Source organism: Pogona vitticeps, chromosome 2 (assembly GCF_051106095.1).
Source record: "Pogona vitticeps strain Pit_001003342236 chromosome 2, PviZW2.1, whole genome shotgun sequence".
NCBI classification, from domain to species: domain Eukaryota; kingdom Metazoa; phylum Chordata; class Lepidosauria; order Squamata; family Agamidae; genus Pogona; species Pogona vitticeps.
This window is the reverse complement of record NC_135784.1, coordinates 99,213,832-99,241,758: the sequence shown is the minus strand read 5'-3', so window position 1 is coordinate 99,241,758 and position 27,927 is coordinate 99,213,832. Positions and strand designations below refer to the sequence as shown.

General features: G+C 40.2%; 1 protein-coding gene across 2 annotated transcripts in view; it reads left to right on the top strand.

Annotated features, from left to right (window-relative positions):
* Positions 1–887: 887 nt before the first annotated feature.
* Positions 888–27,927, top strand: part of SPOCK1 (SPARC (osteonectin), cwcv and kazal like domains proteoglycan 1) — a 646,684-nt gene continuing 619,644 nt past the window's right edge. Inside the window, exons 1-2 of one of the 2 annotated variants that reach the window (XM_072990125.2) lie at positions 888–1,321; positions 1,926–2,102. In XM_072990125.2, coding sequence (XP_072846226.2) covers positions 1,926–2,102 — 177 coding nt within the window. In that variant the 5' untranslated portion in view covers positions 888–1,321. The remainder of the gene's footprint in view (positions 1,322–1,925; positions 2,103–27,927) is intronic. The other variant, XM_020782675.3, reaches the window with a different exon arrangement.

The following is a 27,927-nucleotide window of genomic DNA, read 5'->3' as shown; positions in this document are numbered from 1 at the left end:
CTTATATTTAATTTTAGGTTCTCTCTAAAGATTATTGATTATGGGGGCTGCTATTTAACGTGCCTGCACTTTAAAAATTACCGTACCACTGCAAGAGTACAGAAAAGCAACTATTAGGTTTTGAAGTGTTCCTTGGGCATATACGGTAGAAGTGACTATATGGGTAGTCAAGATACATGATACAAGGGTCTGCACTTCAAAAGTCACCACCAAATGAGCACCTTCAGAAAAAAAAATGTATATGAGCAACAATCCAACAACTGCTAATGTCACCACCCTGTCATGGCCACTATGCCACCCTGCCTTTTCTCAGTAGAACCTGTTTTGATGGAGGAAGGAGGTACTATAAAGGAATCAGGAATATACTATACCATACAGGGCAATGGTTCCCAACCTGGGGTCCCCAGATGTTCTTAGCTGGCAACTCCCTGAAGTCTTCACCACTACCTGTGCTGGCCAGCTAGTGAAGACTACCAGGAGTTGTAAGCCAACCACATCTTGGGGACCCCAAGTTAGGGAAGCACTGATATAGAATGATTAGATTTTTTTTTAAAGGGACCTATTCCTTTAATAGCCACTTAGTAAAGGAAATGCCAGCTGCTGTAGCTTTTAGGGCCAGCTACACCTGCTGAAATTTACTCTTCCACATAACAATTAAAGGTACAGGAACTCACTGGCATGTTAGGAGGTCAACAGCCTGAAGCCCCTGTTAACACACTTGTGCTGCATATATGTTAGCAATGTTAGGAAAGCGCACTAGTAATATCTAACAGCCCTGACAAATTTCTTCAATGCGGAGTTCTAGCGTCGGCTGCCTCCCAGGGTTTCAAAACGACTCCCGCCAAAATTCACGCTCCACGAGCCCCGTCGCGCGGACAGATCGATCCCAAAACGCGCCAGTGCACCTGTGCCTGACAGGAAGCGCGCGCCCGCCTTCAGCAAACAAGTGGCCCGGGCGCCCGAAAGGGCGTGGCGGGCGCAGCAGGGAGGAGCGGGCGAGCGGGCGGCTCCCCGAAAACCCCAGAGGGAAGGAAGGAGCTGGTGCGTTTTTTCGTCAGCAACAACCAATTCCACGCAGCGGCCAGCGAGCGGCGCCAGATTTCGAGAATTGACGCGGAGCCCGCGAGGAACGCGCACATCCCTAGCCCGAGACTTGCACAGGCACATACGGGCACGCATACAAAAACCACACACACACACACAAAAGCGGGCTGGGCGAAGCCGCTTGAGCTGGGCTCTCGGTGTTTCTTCCTGACCCCCAAACCAAGGGGTGGGCAACGGCGGCGGCGGCAGCAGCAGCAGCAAAGCTGTGAGGCTGAAGGTGAGTGGAAGCGAGCGCATCCCGCGGGCCAACTTGCTCCGCGCATCCTTGCTCGCCGAAGCAGGGGATCATCGCCGCATCCGCGTCCCCGCCGGAGCCGCGCTCTGCGGGAGGGGCGGTTGCTAAAGGCTGCCCTTTGGGTAGAGGGCGAAGGACGCGCGGGGGTGGGTGGGGGGGGGAAGGGAGAGACAGCTCTTGCCGGGCGTCAGGGTGGCGGGGAAGACATCTTTCTGCTTCCACTCAAACTTTCCCGGGAAGCCGCCCGTCTGCCCTCGTTCTGGGACTGCTCCTTAGTCCGCAGTTTGATTACGACCCCTTAAGGCAAAATTCCGGGTTAGTTGCCGTCAACGCCGTGGAGAAGTCGACGGGGAAGCTTGTGCCTGCGAGAGGCTAGGCTTTGTCTCCACCAAATACATTACGTGCCCAGTTTTCTTCCCCGGTTTCGCGATTAAGCCAACGGGCTTGCTTTTCGGGCGGGCGGGCGGGGGTCTTGTTTTACTGGACTGATTGACTGAACCAGGGATTTCTCTTCTGTCCCCTACCCCCTCGCCCCAATCCCTTTGGGCCGACCCTTCCTTCCTTCCTTCCTTCCCCGCTCTTTCAGATGCCCAGGATATTGGCCCTAGTTGTTTGGTGTTTTCTGCAAGTGGAAGGCAGACATCCAGAAATCGCCGCGGGTAGCAGCAGCAGCAGCAGCAATGCCAATTTCCTAGACAATGACAAATGGCTGAGCACTGTTTCCCAATATGACAAAGATAAATACTGGAACAAGTTCAGAGATGTAAGTACTCCTGTGTTTTCCCAAGCCACTTCTTAAGAACCCCCCTCCCCACCTTGGCTATGGGCTTTTCTGAAGAGTAAGAGGAGGAAGAGACAGATCTCTGCAAGTGGTTGCTGCAGCAGCTGTATTGGAAGGAAGCAGCCGGCTCTGTAAAATGTATTTAGTCTTCACCTTCTTCCTATTCTCTGTATGTTTAGTCAGGGGGTTAGTTTTCTTGGCCTTGACTTTGCCTTCAGGGCAAAAACTTCTAGAGAACTTGGTAGGTTGGTTTAATCGTGGATGAGTGACAGTGAAATGCAGCCTGCTGAAATGTACACGCAGCTTGATTACTCACTCTTACCACAAGGTGGTAAACTCTGAGGCTTGCTCTTGTGCACGTGTGACAGGAGGCAGAAGAAGCAGGCGATTCTGTTCTCTCAGCTTGTCTCTTTCAAGTGTTTGCTGCGGTGGTGTCCGCATTTCTTGGACTTGGTGTGTTAAGCATTTGGAAATGTAATTGTAGACATGTGTTGACTCTGGGGGATTTTGCTGTTAATTCTGGGTCGTTTGTATGAATTTCAATACGTTGTGAAAAAAAAAGATTTTTCAAAAGTAAGATTTCAGAGAAGACATGCCCTTCAGAAGGGTTTCTGAGTATGGCAAGCCACATCAGGCTCAGCAAGGGGCAACATATAACGTACCGGTTTGGTTACTCGGTTTGTCGAGACATTTTTAGGATTGTGTAGAAGAAATGCTGTGATCGGCCATTAACAGATTCTGTTCTTCCTCTGCAGTTGTAAATAGAAAAGGGATATTTTGCTAGGTGGCTCGTAGGAAGATATTTGGGAAGGCATCAAATATTATTCAAAAAACAGTATCTGTTTATATGCTGTAAGAATACTGTCTAAGCAACTGAGCAACCTGGTGTTGGTGACAGGAGAGACAAAAAAGCCCCCAGAGTGTTAAAATGATGGTGCCCCCTGTAATCCTTAAATTCTACATACTAACTACAGGTTATTCTCTGATTAGTATTATCGTTCACTTCTCATTTATAGTTACTGTTTCTTTGTGTTAGGGAAACTCTTGGGGTCTCAATAGTATCTGTGCAAAATTTCACGTGTCTTAACTCTGCATTTTCAACACCTTTTGAAAGAAACTAAGTCTTACGTTTTATTTCTAAGATTTTATTAACTAAGGAGTTTAGCCATGCATCATATGAGTAATCATAAGGATACATTTATAAGGAGGTGTTATGAATCAGAGAGAGCGATTCTCACTGATTATTGAATTCTGACCACAGCAATCAATCACTTAAGTCTGGTTGTTGCGTCCAGTAGGTCTGAATTGCAGCGTTCATTCAGCAAAACAAAAAGGGCAGGGCTCAAGAATATTGTAAGATGTGATTGTGTACCTTCCCACATCTGTCTTGGGATTTTGTGTAATAATCTGCAATGAAATGTCACCTCTGAGTAGACAAATGGCAGTGAGAGGAACTTGTAAAAGGGGTGAAGTCAACAGCCTCCAGGAGGTTGGAAAGATGTTCCAATTTATTCCTGTTTCAGGATCTTCAATATCCTCCTTAGCTCCTTTACATCACAGCAGCATGACAGAAAATATGTGTATGTCTTGCAATATTAAGGAATGGACATTATTGTTCAACATTTATTATGATAACATCAGCATTGGAAGCAATTTTACAGCGTAATTATGAACGGACAGATCCATATTCTGATTTTTTCCCCTCATGTAGTTTATATTATCATCTTTATTTTTATTTGCCAGAGGTGAGTAGTCTAGTTGCTGGATTTGAATGAAACTATCTGGTTCTTAACATGTTCTGTATGTATACATATCTGTGTACATGTTTATTATCCTTATACAGTATAAAGATAACACTGGCCTACCTTGCGGCATTGTGTTAAAGAATAAGGTGGTAATAAATAAATAAATAAATAAATAAATAAATAAATAAATAAATAAATAAATAAATAAATAAATAAATAAATAAATAAATAAATAAATCCATGTGATGAAACCTGGATACTCTGAAGTTCTATATAACTGCTTGAAGTTTAAACAAAGCTTGTCTTTTAAAAGACATGAGATAGGCCTTTGTATCATAAATCTTGAAGCTTCATTGTGTTTTAAGTGAAAATTTATTTTCTTTTTAGTGATTATTAGAAACTGTCAGATATTGTTTGTCTTAAGCTGTCATTTCTGAAAACTATGCCATACTCAAATAAGAAAGCTCAAGGGTGAAGAGAAGATGTCAAAAAGGGGTGGGGAGGGAAGAGACAGGTATCTGGTTGTCTCGTGTGCTCCCAGAGGCATCTGGTGGGGCCACTGTGCGATACAGGAAGCTGGACTACATGGGCCCTTGGCCTGATCCAGCAGGGCTCTTCTTATGTTCTTATGGTACCACATGTATTGTAGAAACATTAGAGGCATTTGAGGAGATATTTGCATTGGTCAGTGCCACTCAGACATTTGTAAACTGGATCAGAGCAGATCTATACATTCCCCTCAAATGTGTAAGCTGAAAACTTTGCCTGCCCAATGCAAATATTATTTTGTGGCACAGTTGTCTTTTTCTTTTTTTAAAAAAAAGTTAGATCTTGGATTGCAGTTCTAAGAACTTCCCAGCACATATGGCTACTGGCCAGTCTGGTTGAGGTATTTGGGGAAATGTAGTTTCAAAAAGTAACTTTTTCAAATTCTTGTTCGAGGTAGATGAAGGTAATTTGTAAATTACATGGGCAACTGCTATATCCTCATAATGCTGCTGATGCTGACAAAAATGGTGCAAGTTTGCAAATCTTACCATCTGGGATGAAGTCAAATAAATGCATTCTTGTTAGCTCTGTCAGAATACTGTTTATTGTTTTTGTAGCGAAATACTCCTAATTACAGAGATCCTGTCAACTAACAAAGTATGATGGAGAGAAAAGTACTAATATTGGCATGCATTGTAAGATGGGAAAAGGCCTGAGTTCGTAAGGATACTACCAGTTTTAACTGGATTTTGAAAAGAAACCACTCTCCATCTAAACCTTCTTTGAAACCTTCCTACAAAGTTTTGTATTTGCAGCATAAGTTGAATTTCTAATAACATTCAAAATAATACTTGATCAGTACTTAAACTATTGAAGTGGAATACTTAAAGTTCATCTGTATGTGAGCAATGCAACAGTTTTGAATTAAGTTTTTGCTTTAGCAGCACCCATGAAAGTGGGAGGAAAAAAAATCCCACATGTTTTATCCACAATGTATAGTCAATGCATTTATTTTTAAAGCAGAAATAATGAACTATATAGTAGAAACAAAGAACAGAAACACTTGATTGGCACACACGGTAGTGCTGGTTACCAGCCAGTGATAGGCTCAAGCTATAGAAGCCAGATTTAAGCTGAATATCAGGAAAACATTCTTAACTGTTAGAGCAGTACAACAATGGAATTGATTATCTTGGGAGTGCTCCAACGCTGGAGGAATTCAAGAGAAAATTGGACAGTCATCTGTCAGATCTGCTTTGATTTGGATTCTTGCATTGAGGAAGGGGTTGGTCTTGATGGTCTTATAAGCCACTTCCAGCTCACTAGTTCTATGATTCTATAAACCATTTCTTTGAAGCTTTCTCACTTTTGCATGTTTTATTTACACACTCAAATGCCTGTGTGCTGGTAAATGACATAGAAACTGCTAAAAGTATTCAGTTTCAGCTTGGAAAGAGCCAGAGTTCTGTGTGTGCTAGAGTAGTGCCTTCCCCGTGCAAACCTTTCTAGATTAGTCTTTTGATTACAGCATCTGGCCCAGTAGGTAAAAAGAGGGACCTCTCAGCAGGGAGTGGGCCAGGGGTTTGCTTTACCCTGTTGCCTACCTGGGAGGCCTTTGGTCTTGCAAGGCTGAGTTTACCTAATCCTTCTGGAGTTGATTTCTCATATCTGATTGCAGAACAGAAGCCATCAGATGAATCCATAAATCATCCCCTTTGGCTATGTTGAAGAGATGGATTTGAGAGGTTATGAGACAAAAAAAGCGAGTATTCTTTAGGACTGCTGGAACCTTTGGCATCCAGAGCTCTCCTATTTCAACAGGTTCTCCTGCATATGCCAAGAAATATTCCACAAAACCACTTAGGTTGAGTTCCTCTAGTTTTGTGGAATATTTTTTTTCTTGGCATGTGCAGGAGGACTTTGGTCCTGTGAAGGAAAGGTAAAAACAAATCAACCAAAAATCCTGAAACCACCCACTAGATCAGAGACCTTCCAGAAGCAGTGTGGTTGAGTTACCTTTCTTTATTGTACTAGACTGGAGTGCTTCTCCAACTCCCAAGGCAGAAATCCGGAGAGGCTTAGGTGGAGTGGAATAAAACAATTTAATCTCTGCTCAAATAATGCTGAATGGGATCCATAGACATTGAATTTTATTTGTTTTATATGAAAGTACCTCAAGTGCTAATTTACAGGTATTAAGTACCCACTCTGTTGACCATTGAATTTGGATATTCAGTAATCTATGAAATGCATTTAATGGAACAATTTGATGTAAAAATATAAACAACTCATATCAGGGAGACTTGGAGCATTTCAAAGTGTGTTTCCTTAGTAGGAATAAGAACAAACTCCTCCAACTGATTTGTATTTGTAAATGAATATTTGATAAGACTGTCTGAAGTACTGTATTTCAATGAGTGAAATGGAAGTTCTATAACCTATGCATGTGTTGTGTGTGGTATGTGCCATCACATCACATCTAGCTTACAGCAGTCCTAATGGTTTTCAAAATATGTGAGATCTTTGAGCACTTGAAATTTCCAATTTGCATGTATGTCTCTGTACACTATCTTAATACCAGATAACAAAAGCAATGGTGTAATTGTACATAAAAAGTGTTCAGGACAGATTATTTTATGGTGTTTTATCAGTTCATATATATGAAAAATAGTATGCAAAACTGAGAAACATAAAAAGAGAACAGATGAACAATTTCATCTCAGACACCAGGGCAGGTAATTAGGTGGAACTAAAATCTCTAAAGGAATGTGGACGAGACGTTTCTGGGAAGCATCCCTAGAAAAAAAGTAAAATTGTACATTTTAAAGTAGTCCAATGATAGAGTGAAACCAGGGGGATTTCTTCCCTAACCCAGTCCTAGTTGGACTTTGGGAGGTGGGCATGGACTGGATGTAGAGCACAAGGAGTCAGAGCTCTGTGTGACAGGCAAGACAGATTACTGGACACAGTATTTAAACCAGAATTGAACTAGTTCGATCAGTTTGTACACATCTCTCTCCTGTTGCATTCTGAGACCTAGGTACACATAGTGGAATATATAAGAATGCAGCATGATTCTTCTGAGATGCTCGCATGTTGGAGCAATTCTTTTGGATGCTTCTACTCAGCTGCTGCTCCTTGCATAGAGAGCAGACTGCTGGTTTATAATGTGATCTGGTAGTCTATCCACCCACCCTTTCCTCCAAATAACACTCACTCTGTTTTTGAATTCATTGTCTATTGGTTTGAGGGAAAATATGGCGAGAATAATAGCTGCCAACTCCTGAATGACATGATAAACAAGATGTAAAGAAAAGCTTTTTATTGGGTTCCTTATCTGGTTCTGGAGCAAGCAGGAGTTATTGAACAGTGAGCGCCACTACTCTGTGCACATCAAGCTAAGATTTCACAGAAAGCCTTGCTTGTGTTTTCCAAACACTTTGAGTCTATGGTATCTCAGAAAGTTGCATCCCACTTCAAAACTTTGGGTTGTTGAAACCCTATCTGAGTTCTTTTGCATCTAGATATTGGTAATTCAGTTAGCTGTCATCATGAGAAAAAACTCATGCAAATAGTTGTGAACACTCTTGATTCTGAATTTCACTCAATTAGGATTCAGACTTATTTATTTTATTTTATTTTATTTATTTTATTTATTGCATTTATACCGTGCTTATCTAGTCATTTCGACCAATCTAGTCGGCTTACAACATAAAGGATAACAAGTTCAAGAAAAATTTATAACAATTAATTAATTAAATGATTATGCAAGATGGGAAAATACAAAATAAATCAAATAAAGAGAGAAAGAATAAAAAAGGAAAAAGGACAGGAATTAACTGGAAGGGAAGGCCTGCCTATACATCCACGTTTTTAGTTGGTTCTTAAAAAATTTAGTCCCTGATATGACAGACATGCAAGCAAAAGTCATTCCTCAAGTCTGAAAAGTTTCTGTGGGGGAAGCCTTTTGTGCTTTGGAAATGTGACAGTTTAGTTGAAAGCATTCAGATGTTTGAAGTGGAATGAAATGTAAGTACAGTACGTTATTAACTTCATAATGCTCATATAGAACATGCAAGTGTTCTAAAAAGTTACCATGGTTTTTAACCCAATCACTGTTAGCTCTGAAAAAAAGAAGTGTGAAATCTTGTCCTTATTGATGTCAAGCCTCTCCTTGGTTTTTAAGGCAGTAAAATTGCAGCCACAGAGTCCAGAGAGCCAAATTGTGGTGCATCTAGTTTGCTTATAAAATGTTTTCAGCCCCAACCAATTAAACATTTTAAGTTCTTTTTAGTCTCTGGTACTACATGCAAAGAAAACATATTGGTCCAGTAGTGTACAGGGTAATTTCCTCAGTTCCTTTCCTTTTCCTTTCCTTTTTTTTTTTTTTTTTTTTTGAACAAATCAAAATAAATTTACCACTGGTATAAGAATAATTATTGTTATAGAATTGGACAAGGTTATTTTATGATTGCCCTTTGCTTTCAAGGCAACTTCTATCAGGATTGGTTGTTTTCTCATTAAATTGTGCCCATGTTTTTATTATCTTCTGCCTGTATTCATCTTAGAAAAAGCAAGCATGGTTACTTTCGTTTATATGGACTGTAGATACTGAAAATGGTAAAACTTCAAAGAGATATAATGATGTTGGGATCATGCTATTTTTAAGGGGCAGATGACAAATGCTACTTTTCTGGTGAATCTTCTGGCGGAGTAAGACGGAAAAACTCAACAACTTTTTATGAGAAAAATGGATGCCTTCAAGGATAGAGGAGGATTAATGTGCAAATTATGCCTTGCTAGATATGAATTGCTTTAGACTGATGAAATTCCCCAAACCTTGTTAAATGAGCAGCCTATGGGTAGAATTCTGTCAGTAACATTGGCAAAATGCTAAACAGAAATGAAACCATATTGCCAACAGCACTTCACTGTGTCTCCTCATTAAAAACGTGATCAGTGGCAATACAGATTAGGAAAAGGAAACACATTAGAGTACTCAGAGACCTAGGAGCAGAGTCTTTATAGCTATATATAGTGCGGATCTGAGTGAAACTAAATGACTCTCGTTGTGGCCGGACAGAATTAAGTCCCAAGAACAGAAAGAAGGCATTAATGCTGTGATTAAAAAAATAGGTTTAGATGTGAAAAACCTAGATTCAGTCCTAGTTAGCAGTGAAATTTTTCTGATGGTCTTGAGAGGTCACCATTTCATTCTGTGCTCATTCTGGACAGTGACAAAAGTCACACTGTTGCCTACTTTAGGGGCAGGGACATGAGCTGCCTAATTGGTTGGCAGATGTGACAGGGGCACATATACTGGCTGTTCCCTTTTTGAGTTTTGTCTCCCTTGTTCAGATTCTTTCTACACTGTTCTTTAACATGCCAGCTGCAGTGCAGATTTACTACTGCTAAGTAATATATTGCTGGATTTTACTGCAGTTTGAGGACAACCATAGATTGCAGCTGTGGAGGAAGTGATGATGACCTGGCTCTACAGGGGCTGTTACAGTACACACAGCATGTATGGCAAAGAGAAGTTGGCTAAGCTAGGCTCATTTCCCCCTCATATGTCTTTAGGCTTGCTCTTCACGTAAGTTGCCTCTGCAGGAGGAGAATCCGTTGCAGAGCTCAGAATTCAAAACTAACGTGGGAAACATCCGGGCATAACAAGGCATTATCTGTGGAAGAAAGAAAAACAAAAAGTCTTAAATTATGTTGGCTTGGTTCTGGGATCAGCTGCCTGTGATTGGAAGGGTTCCTTCTGCCTGCAAAACTAAATATAAGATGGATAGATTCAATAAAGGAAATCATAGTCTTTAATCTGTGAGACCTGAGCGGGCTTTTGGGAATTCCTTACTTGATTGTACCAAAAGTTGGAAGTTACTTGATGGCATTTAACAAGAACAACAATTCTTTCCTGGAAGTTACAGTTCCCATAATTTCAATAATTTCATTAATTTTCTTCATCATCAGAAATAACGCCATCAGAGTTACAAAAAAAAGCTATATTAGGAACAGCATACATACTGTGCTGTTTTGTTGTTCTTGTAGTAGTAGTAGTAGTAGTAGTAGTAGTAGTAGTAGTAGTAGTAGTAGTAGTAGTAGTTGTTGTTGTTGTTGTTGTTGTTGTTATTATTACAATTAACAAAAGTTAAAGAACTGACAGAAAGGAAATATATCAAAACAAAAACCAAAATTAAATGGTATAAATACAAAGCCATAAATACATGGGCAGTTCCAGTGATTACCCAGCTGTAATAATACAGTACACACTCAAAATGAACTAGAAGAGTTGGATCGAAAAACACAGAAACTAATGAACATGCATCAAACACTACATCAAAAAAGTGATGTGGACAGATTATATTTACCATGAAAAACTGGAGGCCATGGATTACTGCAAATACAGGAGGTGGTAGAGGAAATAATTCCTCAGAGGCAAATGGATCAAATTACCTGTTCAAAGTAGGAGCTACAGAAAGACCCCACCCCATGACAAATCACGTAACAGTTGCTGGTCTTTTGGAAAACCAGGGACTGTCATGCCCAGAGAGAGCCTTCAGTCAATAGGAGCTCTCACCAATTCGAACAAAAAGCTCAGAAAAGGTGGAATGCAGCTCCCAGTTACAAGAGGGACAAAGACAAAGGAAAACCAAATAGAGAAATTAAACAGAGCTCATTTGTGGCCAATGAAATTATACAAAAAAACTGCCAGAGAAATAGAGACTCATGGATAATTGACAGTGGATGCACACAGCATGCAACCAATGAGAAACCATTCTTTAAAACTTTTGATTCACGTACCACTGGGCCCATAACCTGTTGAGAGTTATTGGAACTTAAACATGTTCCCAGACACTCAACACAAAAAACCATGGAAACATCAGGTAGAGAAGGTGTCAGAAAATGAGGTAGTCAAGATCCTGTGGGATTTCCAGATCCAAACGGAGAGACACCTTGAACATCACACACCAGACATAGTTGTAATAGAATGAAGAAATGTCTGGATCATTTACATTGCAATTTCAGAGAATATCAGAGTTGAAAATAAAGAATTGGAAAAACTAACAAGGTACAGAGACCTGGCGATTGAAGCATCTCACCTCTGGAAGAAACACATTTCAGTGGTCCCCATAGTCATCAGGGCTTTGGGAACAATATCAAGAAATTCCACATAGTACTACAGTATAAGCAGTTGCAGATCTCGGAAATCACGCTATCAGAGCTACAAAAAACAGCTATCTTAGGAACAGCATACATACTGTGTCGATATTTAACAGTTGCAAGATGCTTAGGTTTTTGGTTAAAACTTGTATTTGTTATATAATACCAGTCAATGTTTTTATAATTTTGATTGACTGACTAGTATTTTTCAGCAGCAGCAGCAGAAGCAGCAGCAACAATGTGCCATCAAGTCAATTCTGACTTATGGCAACCCTTTTCCAGGTTTTCCGGGTAGAGAAGACTCAGAAGTGGTTTAAAGCTCCCTTCTTCTGGGGGCATCTTGGAACTGTGCAACTTGCCCAAGGCCACACAGGCTGGTTCTTCTCCTAGGAGATATAGTGGGGACAACTCCAGTCTCTAGCTCTGCATCCAGATACCTAAACCACTGAGTTATCCAGCCAGCTCTTAATTTCCATAGTGTCTTACAATCTTCATATATATTTTTTTCAACAAAGTTGTTCTACATCCAATATGCCACTTCTTTGCTATCTCTTCAACTACTTTATCTCAAACTGACATTTAGGAATTTGAAATACCTATTTGACTGGTGCTGCTCTTTCATGAGATTTGGGGTCAGTCTAGTTCCCCAAACATCTTCTTTGATCTTCCTAAAAGGTTATATGGTAGTATGAAGTGTTTACAGTTATTCCAAAACTTCAGTGCTCAGGTATTTTGGTGACGTAACTGGCTTGTTTGAATTAGCAATTAGTTTCTCTGTGCTTATGTACAGCCAAGAGAAAAGAATAGCATACGACAGTGCACAAAGGAATTTAAAGTGGGGAAAAAGAGACTTTGGTGCTCTTATTAACAATTTGTTCAAATGCAAATACTGTATCCTTATACTTATGCAGAGATGTATATAAGAATAAACTAATTGCAGAAAGATAAATATTGATAGGTGAATAAAATTATAAACAAGCTATATATGCATGCTTGGGCATATTAGTCTTCTGTCTGAAATGTTCTATGGATTATTTAAGATTGCAGTCAAAGATACACAGTCGTTGTCTAGTCGTTTAGTCGTGTCCGACTCTTCGTAACCCCATGGACCAGAGCACGCCAGGCCCTCCTGTCTTCCACTACCTCCCGGAGTTGTGTCAAATTCATCTTGGTTGCTTCGATGACACTGTCCAACCATCTCATCCTCTGTCATCCCCTTCTCCTCTTGCCTTCAGACTTTCTCAACATCAGGGTCTTTTCCAGGGAGTCTTCTCTTCTCAGGAGATGGCCAAAGTACTGGAGCCTCAGCTTCAGGATCTGTCCTTCCAGTGAACACTCAGGGTTGATTTCCTTTAGAATTGATAGGTTTGTTCTCCTTGCAGTCCAGGGGACTCTCAAGAGCCTCCTCCAGCACCACAATTCAAAGGCACCAATTCTTTGGCGGTCTGCTTTCTTTATGGTCCAGCTCTCACTTCCATACAGGAAAAACCATAGCTTTGACTATTCCGACTTTTGTTGGCAAGGTGATGTCTCTACTTTTTAAGATGCTGTCAAGGTTTGTCATCGCTTTCCTCCCAAGAAGTAGGTGTCTTTTAATTTCGTGGCTGCTGTCTCCATCTGCAGTGATCATAGAGCCCAAGAAAGTAAAATCTGTCACTACCTCTATATCTTCCCCTTCTCTTTGCCAGGAGGTGATGGGACCAGTGGCCATGATCTTAGTTTTTTTGATGTTGAGCTTCAGACCATTTTTTGCGCTCTCATCTTTCACCCTCATTACAAGGTTCTTTAATTCCTCCTCACTTTCTGCCGTCAGAGTGGTATCATCTGCATATCGGAGGTTGTTGATATTTCTTCTGGCAATCTTAATTCCGGCTTGGGATTCCTCCAGTCCAGCCTTCCGCATGATGTATTTTGCATATAATTTAAATAAGCAGGGAGACAATATACAGCCTTGTCGTACTCCTTTCCCAACTTTGAACCAATCAGTTGTTCCATATCCAGTTCTAAGTGTTGCTTCCTGTCCCACATATAGGTTTCTCAGTAGATAGATAAGGTAGACAGGCACTCCCATTTCTTTAAGGACTTGCCATAGTTTGCTGTGGTCCACACAGTCAAAGGCTTTTGCATAATCAATGAAGCAGAAGTAGATATTTTTCTGGAACTCTCTGACTTTCTCCATAATCCAGCGCATGTTAGCAATTTGGTCTTGAGTTCCTCTGCCCCTTCAGAATCCTGCTTGTACTTCTGGGAGTTCTCGGTCCACAGTCCACATACTGCTGAAAAGACACACAGAGAAGCTATGGGCTATGCTGTGCAGGGACACCCAAGACGGACAGGACATAGTGGAGAGTTCTGACTAAACGCAATCCACCTGGAGTAGGAACTGGCAATGCCACTCCAGTATCTTTGCCAAGAACGCCCCATGATCAGAAACAAAAGGCTAAAAGATACACATTAATGTAACTTAAATCTATGTATCCTGTCACTCGTGCGATATATTCTTACCAAAGACTGCAAAATAATGTTTTTTTTCTTTTTCTCTGCCTTTGTTTTGTTCCTTCTGTTTCCTTTTTCTTTCCTGTAGAAGCACACAAATAATCCCTATATAACCAAATTTTATAATTTAGCTATCCTTGGCAGTAGCTAGTTTTTCCAAACCTATTTTGCTTTCAACAGCCTGACCTGTGGAAGATTTCTATTACTTTTCTAGTCGTCTCGTATGTACTGAGACGCAATACATTCTCTTTGATTTCAGTGAAGCTTTGCAAAGCTTGTTCATTGTGCTGTGCAAACACTTTGGTGTAGCTATGAGTAGTAATCATAAAAACACAGGAAAGGTTGCTTTGTAAAGATAAGAAAATGAAAGATAATAGTGAAATGGAATTTAGAAGACCATTTTCAGTGAAGCTTTGCTTTCCTTCTTTAAGGTTTGATTGTTGTAGACTTCCAAAACACTCTTTCATCCATATGTATACAACTTCCTGTCCTCCTCCATTACAGGAATATTAATAGGTAATGGACAAGAATGGAACTTTTTCTTTTGCTTGGGTAAGTTGGACATGGCACATCGTATAGTAATCAGATGCTTGTTATAAAGCTACCAATGGCTCATGGACCACAACTCTATGTGACATCTTTAAAGCATGGACTGGTACAAATGGAATCTCAATCACAGTTGGTTGATAATGTGAACATTGTCTTGGCTAGTACCTCTACTCTCTTTCAGAGTGGACAAGAGAAGGAATTTGAATGCAGTTCAAGGTCTTCTAGGTCAACCACAGATTTGTGTTATCTGAACTGAAACTGTAAGGTAAAGGTGAAGGTTCCCCTTGACAATTTTTGTCCAGTCGTGTTCGACTCTAGGGGGTGGTGCTCATCCCCGTTTCCAAGCCATAGAGCCAGCTTTTGTCCGAAGACAATCTTCCGTGGTCACATGGCCAGTGCGACTTAGACACAGAACGCTGTTACCTTCCCACCGAGGTGGTCCCTATTTATCTACTTGCATTTGCATGCTTTCGAACTGCTAGGATGGCAGGAGCTGGGACAAGCGATAGGCGCTCACTCCGTCGCGTGGATTCGATTAGCCCACAGCGCCACCACATCCCAAACTGAAAGCAAGCCTAATTCAGCCTTCAGTTTTTGAAGCTGGCTTGTTTTTAATAATAATAATAATAGTTAAGATTAACTATGATTCAGAATATTTTTAATGGTTGGATCATGTGGAATCCGCAGTTAATTAAAAACTTGGGGGGAAAGGCTGTGACCTTATCTGTGCATTTACAGCCAAAGGAGTATGGAAGTGTAGGGTTCTTCTTGTAATACTAAAGTATAATTATGTCTGAACAGTCATCTGCCTCCCTCTTGCAGACTTTGGACAGTATATATTATTAGCTATACTTCAGTGGTAGTAAAACATAGTTATGCCAGTGCTGTCTTTATACTAAGTCAGGGCTACAATAGGTGGCACTTCTCCATTTTATCAGGTAGCCATCTTTCCCATTCTTGCTGCCAGCAATAATTTCTACACTGCTTTCTACATGAAAAGCATTTATCCTGTCCTTGAGCAGCAGCAGCCTCTCCTTGTTAAACAGATGGTTGGATTGTTCTACTGCAGTTGTAAGGTACCCTGCCCAGTTAATGCCTCTCTTGCCCCCCCCCAAAAAAAAAATCAGGATCACATGTTGAGCCGGTTTATTGGTTCAGTATTGGAACTGCAGGGCTTTTCTTCTTCTTCATTTTTTTTTTACAGGGATTTGCAAACTTAATAATCATTGATGTATCAGTCTGATGTCTTTCTCATTCTTGTGGTTGTTTCCGCTGCCCCATCTGCTGCTTCTTATTTAATTGGTCACAAAGGACCTTGGTTTAGCTTTCTGCTCCCTATTTATGCTTATTATGCCATTTAGTGACTTGCAAGGTAAGTCTTTCACACATGTTGTTCCATCTTCAAAGGTCCACAGTTGATTTCATCATTTTTAAAATACAAATGAAAAGAACATAACTGTTACATTGAAACTGACTTTAAAATCAGCTCTGTATAATAAGTGCTCCACCGTGTTGAACACAGCACACTTGCCTGGAAGGAAGCCAGAGATGGCTTTGATGTACTGTCTGGTTTTGGTGCCGTTTGGGGACTGCATAGAAGGTAAATGGCCAGCTACGTAAAAGGCTCTGATACATATCCAGTGGACTGTGTTTGGATTTGTGGATTATACCCATGTTCTGTATGCTTTATCGTCTTCTTCACTGATGTTCCTTTCAGCCTTAAGACTTAAAAAATAGTATAGATGATATTCAATTCCATAGGAAAAATGTCTCTATCCTTAAACCCTTGATGCTGTATGTTTGGTTTTGCAGATATCACCAGTTTGTTTTTTCCCCTACCTCTATATGTTACTTTCTTCCACAGCACAAAAGATGAGGTAATTTAACACCCTAAGCAAATACTAGATGTTGATATTATTAATCCATGTATATGTGTAATTATGATTTAATTTTTAATGGTTTAAACAGTCAATAAATGAATAATTTTAAAAAACTATTTTCAGACATTTTGACAGTATAATATTCTGTTTTGTACTGCTTCTGTTTAGCATTGTTCACCTAGATCTTGATATATGTATATCTTTATTAATTAAAAAAAACTTAAAAAATTTATTGAGAATTTTCATATTTTTGTGTATTAGTCTGATCTTTTCTTATCCCAGCCAGTTTTATTCTTACTTTTACATTTTCCGCACTGAAATTCAGCAAAGAATTTAATATTGTAGTTTATTAAAAGAAAAAGAAAAAAAAGAGACTAAGATTGCATTTACAGAATGGTTTGTATTGGATTAACATCAATAAATCAATTTTAGCCACTCCAGAGGGAAAGATTTTAAAGACTGTAGGATAAATGCTTGTCACTATACCTTTGATTTTTGTTTAAAGTCTTTATTCAGAATTGGTTTCCTTCTTTGCCTGTCTGTAATATTTGAAACCCTTCCCTTCCCTGGGATGGTTCTGTTGATTTCTCTCCATCCTAAGGCTGAAGCCTTTCAGCAGATGTACACGTGCATGAGAATCAGCCCATAACATTCATTGATATATACTGAGAAGTTTCTGCCTAGCATCTCTGGCCATTCTGCTTGAATTGCTATAATGAACTCTATGTTGATTTATTATACAGTGGTGCCTTGCTTTACGATTGCCCCGCATTAAGACAAATCCGCTTTCCAACAATCTTTTTGCAATTGCGATCGCAAAACGATGGTCTAAATGGGGGGATTTCACTTTGCAATGATCGGTTCCCTGCTTCAGGAACCGATTCTTAGCAAAACGATGTTTTTTAAACAGCTGATTGGCGGTTTCAAAATGGTCACCGGGTAAATAAAATGGCTCCCTGCTGTGTTTGGGAAGGGCTTCCTCCCTATACAGGCAGCGAAAATGGCCGCCATATGGAGGATCTTCGCTGGACGGTGAGTTTTAAGCCCATTGGAACACATTGAAAGGTTTTCAGTGTGTTTCAATGGGCTTTTTATTTTCACTTTACAATGTTTTCGCTGAACTGCGATTTTCCTGGAACAGATTATCGCCGTTAAGTGAGGCACCACTGTATATGCAACAGCATTTAACTGTAGTTTTATTTATGTGAAGATTAAAGAGAGTGAGCTGTGCTTCCATTTTAAATTCAGAGTTATGGCAAACAAAGCTAAAATTTTGATGCTCCACTGTGATTAATTCTTCCAAATATTCCAAGTTATTCACATATTTAAACCTACAAGGCAGTTGCGAGGATAATGAATTGGAATCCGCCAGCACCATTTTCTGAATTTGTCTATCCAAGAAGGACTGGAGTCACTCTGAAATAGGGCCTCCATGTCCAGTTCCAGAGAAGCAATCCAGAACAATACTAGGGTCATTCATAGTAAAAAGCCCCTGAAAGATCTTAGCCAAACAAGGAGGGACAACCGTCCCTGTCTATTATCCCCATGGTAAAGAAAGATGCTTCTGTGCTGTAAAACCAGACTTGAATCCAGATTGGCTCTCGATAACTCATGTCATCCAGGTATTCCTGAAGCTGAGAAATTAATACATGCCCCAAAATTTTGATCAACAATGACATGCTAGAGAATGGACAGTAACTATCCAGTATAATGAGGTTCAGGAAAAAGCTTTTTTGGGTAATGATCTAATCATTGATTCTTTTAAGCAGTAGATATAAATGCTATCAAGAGTCATTCAATATTCGTTTTGTCCATTCAGCCAGTCCCTCTCACTAGTCCATTGTGTACAAACAAGGTAAAGGTAACATTTGCAAGGTTCCTATTCACATCCTCAGACTGCACTGGTAGTACTGGCTGCAGTAAAAATAGATTATGCTAGGAAATATTCCTTTCTTAATGGAGAATTAGAAATAATCCTCATTAGAGATGAAATTGAAGAATTGATGCCTTTGAATTGTGGTGCTGGAGGAGGCTCTTGAGGATCCCCTGGACTGCAAGGAGAACAAACCTATCAGTTCTAAAGGAAATCAACCCTGAGTGCTCACTGGAAGGACAGATCCTGAAGCTGAGGCTCCAGTACTTTGGCCATGTCATGAGAAGAAAAGAGTCCTTGGTAAAAACCTTGATGTTAGGAAGGTGTGACGGCAAGAGGAGAAGGGGACGACCGAGGATGAGATGGCTGGATAGTGTCTGCGAAGCAACCAACATGAATTTGACACAACTCCGGGAGGCAGTGGAAGATAGGAGGGCCTGGTGTGCTCTGGTCCATGGGGTCACGAAGAGTCGGACACGACTAAATGACTAAACACACACACACACAGAGATGAAATACATTTGTCTCCTGGGGAGATTAATATGAACTATTACAGGTGACCGGGCCCTTCCTTTATGCTACACACAGATTGAAGAGATAAGAGGATAAAATGCACCCTTGTCTGATACCTTTGCCTATAGGAAACCATTCTGTTTTTCCATATTCTGCCCTAAAAGTCACTTCTTGTCCACAATACAAGTTATACATCAGGACAATCAAGTGCTGAGGCACGCCCATTTCTTTAAAAACAGTTCCATAGCTTCTCATGGTCTAGGTTAAGGTTAAGGTTCCCCTTGACAATTTTTGTCCAGTCGTGTTCGATTCTAGGGGGTGGTGCTCATCCCCATTTCCAAGCCATAGAGCCAGCGTTTGTCTGAAGACAATCTTCCATGGTCACATGGCCAGTGCAACTTAGACACAGAACGCTGTTACCTTCCCACTGAGGTGGTCCCTATGTATCTATTCACATATGCATGCTTTTGAACCGCTAGGTTGGCGAGAGCTGGGACAAGCAACGGGGGCTCACTCTGTCACATGGATTCGATCTTACAGCTGAAGATCTACACAGTTGAAAACTTTCCTGTAGTCTGTAAAAAATAAACTGGCATTATTCTGAAATTCTTTGGTGTGTTCTAATTGTTGGTGTTTAGTTGTTAAGTCATGTCCGACTCTTCATGACCCCATGGACCAGAGCATGCCAGGCCCTCCTGTCTTCCACTGACTCCCAGAATTTGGTCAAATTCATGTTGGTAGCTTCAATGACACTGTCCATCCATCTCATCCTCTGTCTTCCCCTTCTCTTGCCTTCATGCTTTCTCAACATCAGGGTCTCTTCTCATGAGATGGCCAAAGTATTAGAGCCTCAGCTTCAGGATCTGTCCTTCCAGTGAGCACTCAGGGTTGATTTCCTTCAGAATTGATAGGTTTGTTCTCTTTGCAGTCCAGAGGACTCTCAAGAGTCTCCTCCAGCACCACAATTTAAAAACATCAGTTCTTCTGCAGTCAGCCTTCTTTATGGTCCAGCTCTCGCTTCCATACATCGCTACTGGCAAACCATAGCTTTGACCATGCAGACCTTTGTTGGCAAGGTGATGTCTCTGCTTTTTAAGATGCTGTCAAGGTTTGTCATCGCTTTCCTCCCAAGAAGCAGGTGTCTTTTAATTTCGTGGCTGCTGTCTCCATCTGCAGTGATCATAGAGCCCAAGAAAGTAAAATCTGTCACTGCCTCCATATCTTCCCCTTCTATTTCCCCGGAGGTGATGGGACCAATGGCCATGATCTTAGTTTTTTTGATGTTGAGCTTCAGACCATTTTTTTGCGCACTCTTTCACCCTCATTACAAGGTTCCTTAATTCCTCCTCACTTTCTGCCATCAGAGTGGTATCATCTGCATATGTGAGATTGTTGATATTTCTTCTGGCAATTTTAATTCCATCTTCGGATTCCTCCAGTACAGCCTTTCGCATGATGTTAAATATCAGTTAAATAAGTAGGGAGACAATATACAGCCTTGTCATACTTCTTGGGAAAAAGTGTTTTTGATGACCAGCTTGTTGCCCTGACAAAACTCTATTAGCCTTTGCCTTGCTTTGTTTTGAACTCCAAGGCCAAATTTACCTGTTGTTCCTTTTATCTCTTGACTCCCTACTTTAGCATTCCAATCCCCTATAATGAGACGAAAATCTTTCTTTGGTGTCAGTTCTAGAAGGTGTTGTAAGTCTTCATAGAATTGGTCAGTTTTAGCCTCTTCAGCACTGGTGGTTGGTGCATAAACGTGGATTACTGTGATGTTGAAAGGTCTGCCTTGGATTGGTATTGAAATCATTCTATCATTTTGAGATTATATCCCAGTACAGCTTTTCCCACTCATTTGTTGACTATGAGGGCTACTCCATTTCTTCTACAGGATTCTTGCCCACATTAATAGATATGATAATCATCTGAATTGAATTCGACCATTCCCATCCATTTTAGTTCACTGATGCCCAGGATGTCAATGTTTATTCTTGCCATCTCCTGTTTGACCACATCCAGCTTCCCAAGGTTCATAGATCTTACATTCCAGGTTCCTATGCAGTATTTTTCTTTGCAGCATCAGACACTCCTTTCACTTCCAGGCGCGTCAACAGCTGAGCATCCTTTCGGCTTTGGCCCAGCCACTTCATTAGCTCTGGAGCTACTTGTACTTGTCCTCCGGTCTTCCTCAGTAGCATGTTAGACGTTTTCCGACCTAAGGGGTTCATCTTCCAGCGTCATATCATGTCGCCTTTTGTTTCTGTCCATGGAGTTTTCTTGGCAAAGATACTGGAGTGGCTTGCCAGTTCCTGCTCCAGGTGGATCCAGTTCAGTCAGTACTCTCCACTGTGACCTCTGCATCTCCGTTGTCCCTGCAGGGCATAGCCCATAGCTTCTCTGAATTACTCAAGTCTGTTCACCACAACAAGGCAGCAATCCTTGAAGGGGCTTTCTAATAGCCAGCAGTTATTTTCAATATGATCTCAAGTGCTTGTTTTTGGAATTCATCTTGAACATCATGCATTCGTTGCAGCACCTTGAGACTCATTTTGATTGAGTGGGAAATTAGAGCAATGGTCCTGTAGTTTTTGCAATCCTTGGCATCTCCTTTCCTGGGGATTGGAATGTATATTGAATATTTTCAGTTAGTGCTCTGTTGTTTCATTTTCCAAGAATATGCCAACATATTCTTACAAGAATATGTTGGCATATTCTTGTAAGATTCAGTCTCCATGACTTTAAATAGCACTATTGATATTTCATATACCCCTAGTGATTTATCTCTTCCCAGCGGTTTCAGAGCACCTTTCACTTCACTTTCAAGAGTTGCTAGTTCTTCATCATAAGATTCTTCAAAGGAATCTTTCATCCTTTTAAGTCTTCTGTATAGGTCTGTATACCGTTTCCACGTTCTCTTCATCTACATTTCTGACATTGTCCCTGTATCTTAAAATTATCACTTTTACCCTTTCCTTAATTTATAGTGTTATAGTGAGCTTATGATAAACAAAATGAGAGGAATATCAGAACTGTTATATTGTGTTTAAATTTCAGGACTTGGGCATTCTTTACATACTACATGGTGTTTTACTGTTGGAGCTACAGTTAGTGAAAGTTCTCTGTTTACAAAATTAAGAATTAATTCTGCTGTATATTTGATGATATAGTTTAACTGAGAACAAAAACAATCATAGAAGCCTTTGTTTGGCTTATTTCCCCTTCGGTTTAAGCTCTCTGTGAATCCTCAAAATATGTTCTGAAGAGCTTGGAAACCCATTTGAGCATATTTTTTTTCAGCAATTTCAAGGGCTGCCAGTAAGGAAGGAGATGGGGAAGAAAGTCTTGGTTCTCTTATGAAAGTCTTGGATTTCAGCCCTAGTGACTTGTGGTAGATATGTAGAAAGACGTTCAATGTGATCTTTTTTAATTATGGTCTCAGTTCTGAAATGCTTGTTTACTAAGCAGTTCAACAGAATCCCCCCTTAAGTAAGTTTTTAAGATTAAAACCATAACATGTTTTTTCTTAATAGAAAATAGCCTGCTTTGCACCATATCTGGGTGAGCCTGAAAGTTACTTAAGAATGTGAGTCTTCTGCACCAAAGTTATTGAAAGCTAATTCTATCAAACTGCTAAGTACATCTAGCATTGTTGGAACTATTGCGCAGTGTCCCAAGTAATGCATCGGCAAAACCATCAGAATGGGAAGAAGCTTTATTCTTTTATTGAAGCATTTATTTAGAAATGGGAGCATGTATTATCTGTCTAGAACATTCACTTCACTTTCAGATAACAACCACAGTTCCTTCTGCAGAAGGAGCATATATTAAACTCCTCAACACTTTTTGTTGAGCTAAGGGTGAAATACCGTTACATTCATAATTGGAAATGGAACAGATGGTACAGCCTTAATTTCAAACAGGGCATCTATGGAATGATTCAGTAATACTTGGTGGGTTTTGGGTTTTTTTGTTTGTTTGTTTGCTTGTGGTTTTTTTTTTTTGTCTAGGTTCCTACGAAGGTAAAAAAGCTAGCAAAGAAGCAGAAGAAAAATAAAATAAGCTTTATATGCACTGATCAGCCACAACATTAAAACTACTGACAGGTGAAGTTAATAGCATTGATTATATTATTACAATAGCACTTTTCAAGGGATAGGATATATCATACTGCAAGTTAATAGTCAGTTTTTGAATTTTTTTGTTGGAAGCAAGAAATATGGGCAGGTGAAAAGATCTGAGTGATTTTAACAAGAGCCAGATAATGATGGCTAGATGACTGGGGCAGAGCATCTCCAAAATGGCAAGTCTTGTGGGGTGTTCCTGGTATGTAGCTTTTAGTACCTACCAAAAGTGGTGCTACATAGGAAGGACAGCCGGTGAACTGGCATTGGGTTGTGGCCCCTCAAGCCTCATTGATGCACATGGGGAGGGAAGGCTAGCTCGTTGGGTCCAATAATACAAATAAGATACTGTAGCACAAATTGCTTAAAAACTTAATGCTAGCCATGATAAAAAGGTGTCAGAACACACAATGCATCTCACTTTCCTGCATAATGGAGCTGCATAGCTGCAGACTGGTGAGAGTACCCATGATGACATCTATCAACCTCTGAAAGTGCCTACAATGGGAATGTGAGTGTCAGAACTGGCCTATGGAGAAGGTTGCCTGGTCTGATCATGTTTTCTTTTAGATCAGGTGCATGTGCATTGTTTATCTGGGAAAGAGATGGCAGCAGGATGTACTGTGGGAAGAAGGGAGGCCACTGGAGGCGGTGTTATGCCTTGGGAAATATTCTGCTGCAAAACCTTGGGTCCTGGCATTCATGTGGATGTTGCTTTGACACGTACTTCCTACCTAGAGATTGTTGCAGACCACGTACACTCCTGATGGCAATGGCCTCTTTCAGCAGGGCAATGCACCCTTCCACACTGCAAAAATTGGTTTGAGAAATGTGACAAAGAGTTCTAGGTGTTGTCTTGGCCTCCAAATTCCTCAGATCTCAATCCAATGGAGTATATATGGGATGTGCAGGAACGAACACCAATTCCAATCCATGGAGGCCCAACCTTGCAAGTTGCAGGACTTAAAGGATCTACTGCTGATATTTGGTGACAGATACCACAGGACACATTTAGAGGTCTTGTAGAATCTGTGGCTCAATGTATCAGAGCTGTTTTTATAGCGTGAGGGGGATTTATACAATACAGTATTAGGCAGATGGTTTTAATGTTGTCTGTGTGCGCGCATGCATGCATGTATTTCTTTGGTATAGTGAGAAAAAGGCCCAATAGCCTTTTGGGAAAAACAGGGCACAGAGTGCCACAGGCTGAAAATCACTAAAGGGACAGAGAAGGAGTCAAAGCAATTATATCCCTTGGCTAGTTTTCAGTATCCATCTCACATTCCCTACAATCCAAGGAGCTAAAAATTTGGAATATGCAATTGTTTGAAAGTGAGATTTCTCAAAGCAAGCCAGTCTATACATTTTTGCCAGCTGCAGAGGAACAGGAACTATGTATCTGTTAGAAATAGAGTAAATTAACCCACAAATCTGTAGCTAAATGAGAAGCAGTAACAATTAGAAAGGAGCAAAGTTTCTGTAATACAATTGTAAAGATGACTGTGAATAACAAAACTTTTCCGTTTTGTCTAGTCTCATCCCCCCACTTCTTTTAAAAATGTTTTATTGCCCCTTTTCAGAGAAAAATGAATTGTTTGTTCTCCACCTCCTTTCCTATCTTCACACTAGCTGTTCAAAGCCAGGATATGTGAGAGGGTTTTGTCAGCATTTCAGCAGGACACTCCTTGTACATAAAAAGCCAGAGGGCAAAACAAAATGGTTTTTTTAAGGCCATGTAATCTACTTAGAAAGCAGTTGTCGCCTTAGGGGAACAATAGCTGATGTCTATATGAGCTACTATTCAGAATGTTAAGATTTTAGATGCAAAACCTGACTGGTAATTAGTTGTAAGATACTCCTGTCTACAGTTTAAACCTTTAAAAATAAAGGTGTGTTTTCCCCCTTAAAAAAGTGTGTAAGAGAACCATTTTAAAATACTTTTGGCCTTTAATCTAACAGATATATTATTTCTGTACCCTGAAGAGGCTGGATGGATTATTGCATCTTGTCTTATATTGTCAGGATCAGTTGGTTTTATTTTCCAATTTCTTCTTGGTTCAAGATCAGCTGACTTTTTACAAAAGCAACAAAGATAACCAGCATTTGGGATCCTTATCTGTGTGAGATGGCTTATATTTGTCTTGAAGCTACAATGAATAGAGCACTCTTATTAGATGCTGAAGCAATGTTTTATACTGTTCTTTCATTCCCAGGACTTTCAAAGTATATACAGAGCGAAATAGTTCCAGCACAGGAATGACATCTCTAGATATATGGAACTGTTACAGCTTCTAAGTGCACAGTGTATATTTAGGACAGTATCAGTAACTTCCCATGAAGAAATCTTTTGTAGGACATGCAGGAGAAAAGTATGTCAGAATAAATTTTGATGATAATGGAAGCAATACCTTCTGTATGTTCCTTATTCGACCATGGGTTTATCTAACCTGAATTGCCTAAAGCACTCCTCACTTCTTCACAGTAAGAGTTAAAACAGCTGCTTGCAAAAGACTAAAAAGGCATGAGAGTTACATTACTGAGGAAGGACAGAAGTTTTCTTGTCTTCAAGGATCTCTTCCTTTTTATTATTTATATAAAACCACTCTTTAAATAACTAATGATTTATACATTTATAGTTCTGGCTTATGTCCCCTCAGTATAAGTTTTGAGACAAGGATTCAGCAGTTGATTCAAAGGGTCTGCCATAATTGTGACTAGCAATTAGATTTAGGTCTATATATTCATGTATGTAGTATGTGTGCTGTGGTTTAAAAGCTATGGGTTTTCCTGTCGTGATGTATGGAAGTGGGAGTTGGACCATAAAGAAAGCGGACCGCCAAAGAATTGATGCTTTTGAATTGTGGTGCTGGAGGAGGCTCTTGAGAGTCCCCTGGACAGCAAGGAGAACAAACCTATCCATTCTGAAGGAAATCAACCCTGAATGCTCATTGGAAGGACAAATCCTGAAGCTGAGGCTCCAATACTTTGGCCATCTCATGAGAAGTGAAGACTCCCTGTAAAAGACCCTGATGTTGGGAAAGTGTGAAGGCAAGAGGAGAAGGGGACGACAGAGGGGCAAGATGGTTGGACAGTGTCATTGAAGCTACCAAGATGAATTTGACACAACTCCGGGAGGCAGTGGAAGATAGAAGGGCCTGGCGTGCTCTGGTCCATGGGGTCATTAAGAGTCAGACACGACTAAATGACTAAACAACAAGTATGTGTGCACACATGTGCATGTGCATGAATGAGCTGGGAAATCCAAACTGTGGTCAAAAATGTAATTGAAATCTCATGAACATGTTGTTGCCATCTCATTGGAATAAAAGATGTAGGCAAGCTAGGTTAGATAAACCCATGGTAGAACAACATGATGTACATTAGTAGCCATTGGGAAATTTAGCTTACTCAGGAATTTTATAGCATATTCTAAGGACATCATTCGTGCTGTATGTTTGTATTTTACAACAGTCTTTACACATGTAGAATCTAAGAATAAACAAAGTGACCTGTTTGTTCACTTAGTCTGGACTTGAAAATGAAAGCACTGCCTTGGATCATTTTTAAGTAGAAAGGCAGGATAAAAATATTTTAAATAAACAAACGAACAGATGCATTTTCACTGAAGAAACTAAAGCTTACCTATTCTATCATGTATATGTTAACACTGTAATCAAGCCATTAGTTTGTGACATTTGTAGGAATTGAACTGCTGGATGCTCAGTGGTTAAGGTATGGTTGGGAGTTTGATTCCCTACTATGTCTTCTTGACAGGGTTTGGACTTGATGATCCATAGGTACCCTTCCAGCTCTGTGGTTCTGAGATGATGATGAATCTCTGTGTAGGAAAGAACAAACTGAAATCTATACCTTGACACCAAAGGCTGATTCAGACAATATTAGAAGCAGTGTGCTCTCTACATGTCCTCTTCTTACCACACAAAGAAGGGATTGTATGAAGTACAATACCGTGGCTGTTTTTCTTCCATTATTAAGTAAAAGCAGCATCAAAATTATTCAGATACTTGTATCATATAAATAGCCAGCCCAGTTTCTTCTCAGCTACCCTCAATATTTTGTCATTAATGCACACTGCAATATGCAATTTCATGATATTTTTATTGATCACAGTCCTCTTTATTATTAGTCCAGAATGTTTGTGAACAAAGAGCAGTTTGCTGAAGGCTACAAGCCAAACGACATTTCAGAGACTGTGAGCATCAATCTTAAAAAAAGGTTCTTCCATTTTTCCCCCCTGTGGTTGCAGATCTCCTCCATGGCTACATGAAGAGTCATTCAGTTCATGTATGGCTGTAGGCTACATTTTAAACTGCTTCATGAATCAAATACTTTTAGGTGAATAGTCAACAGTCTTCAGTATAGTTTGTGATAGTATTTTGTCAGTACTTGTGCTTCTATAGTGTCCTTCTTATGTACAAGGGAAATTTGATGTGCAACTCCTCTGAGATCAAATCACAGATCTCATAAATACTCTGAAATCTGATAAAGCCCCAGGCCCAGACAATTTTCTCTCGGAGATCTTGAGTTCCAATCCGCATTGGTGGGCTGAGCCCTTTGCCAAGCTTTTAACGTTAATTATCAGTACTGGCAAATTCCCTGAAACCTGGCTATCTTCTGTCATAATTTCCATTTACAAAAAAGATGATGCCTCCCCACCTGGCAACTATAGGCTGATAAGTCTTCTTTCTAATATTGGTAATCTGTATTCCAAATTCCTTCTTACCAAACTCCTATCTTGGACGCAATCTCAAAATGTCCCTGGAATGGAATAAATTGGTTTTCGTGCTGGGGCGTACACTACTGAACATGTTTTTCTACTATCTTTTTTAGCTGAAAAATATTCTACCTATCATCACTCCAATCTTTATGCTGCCTTTGTTGATCTTAAGGGCGTTTTTGATTCCACTAATAGTCTATTATGGGAAAAGCTCTCCAATAATTCTCCTCCAG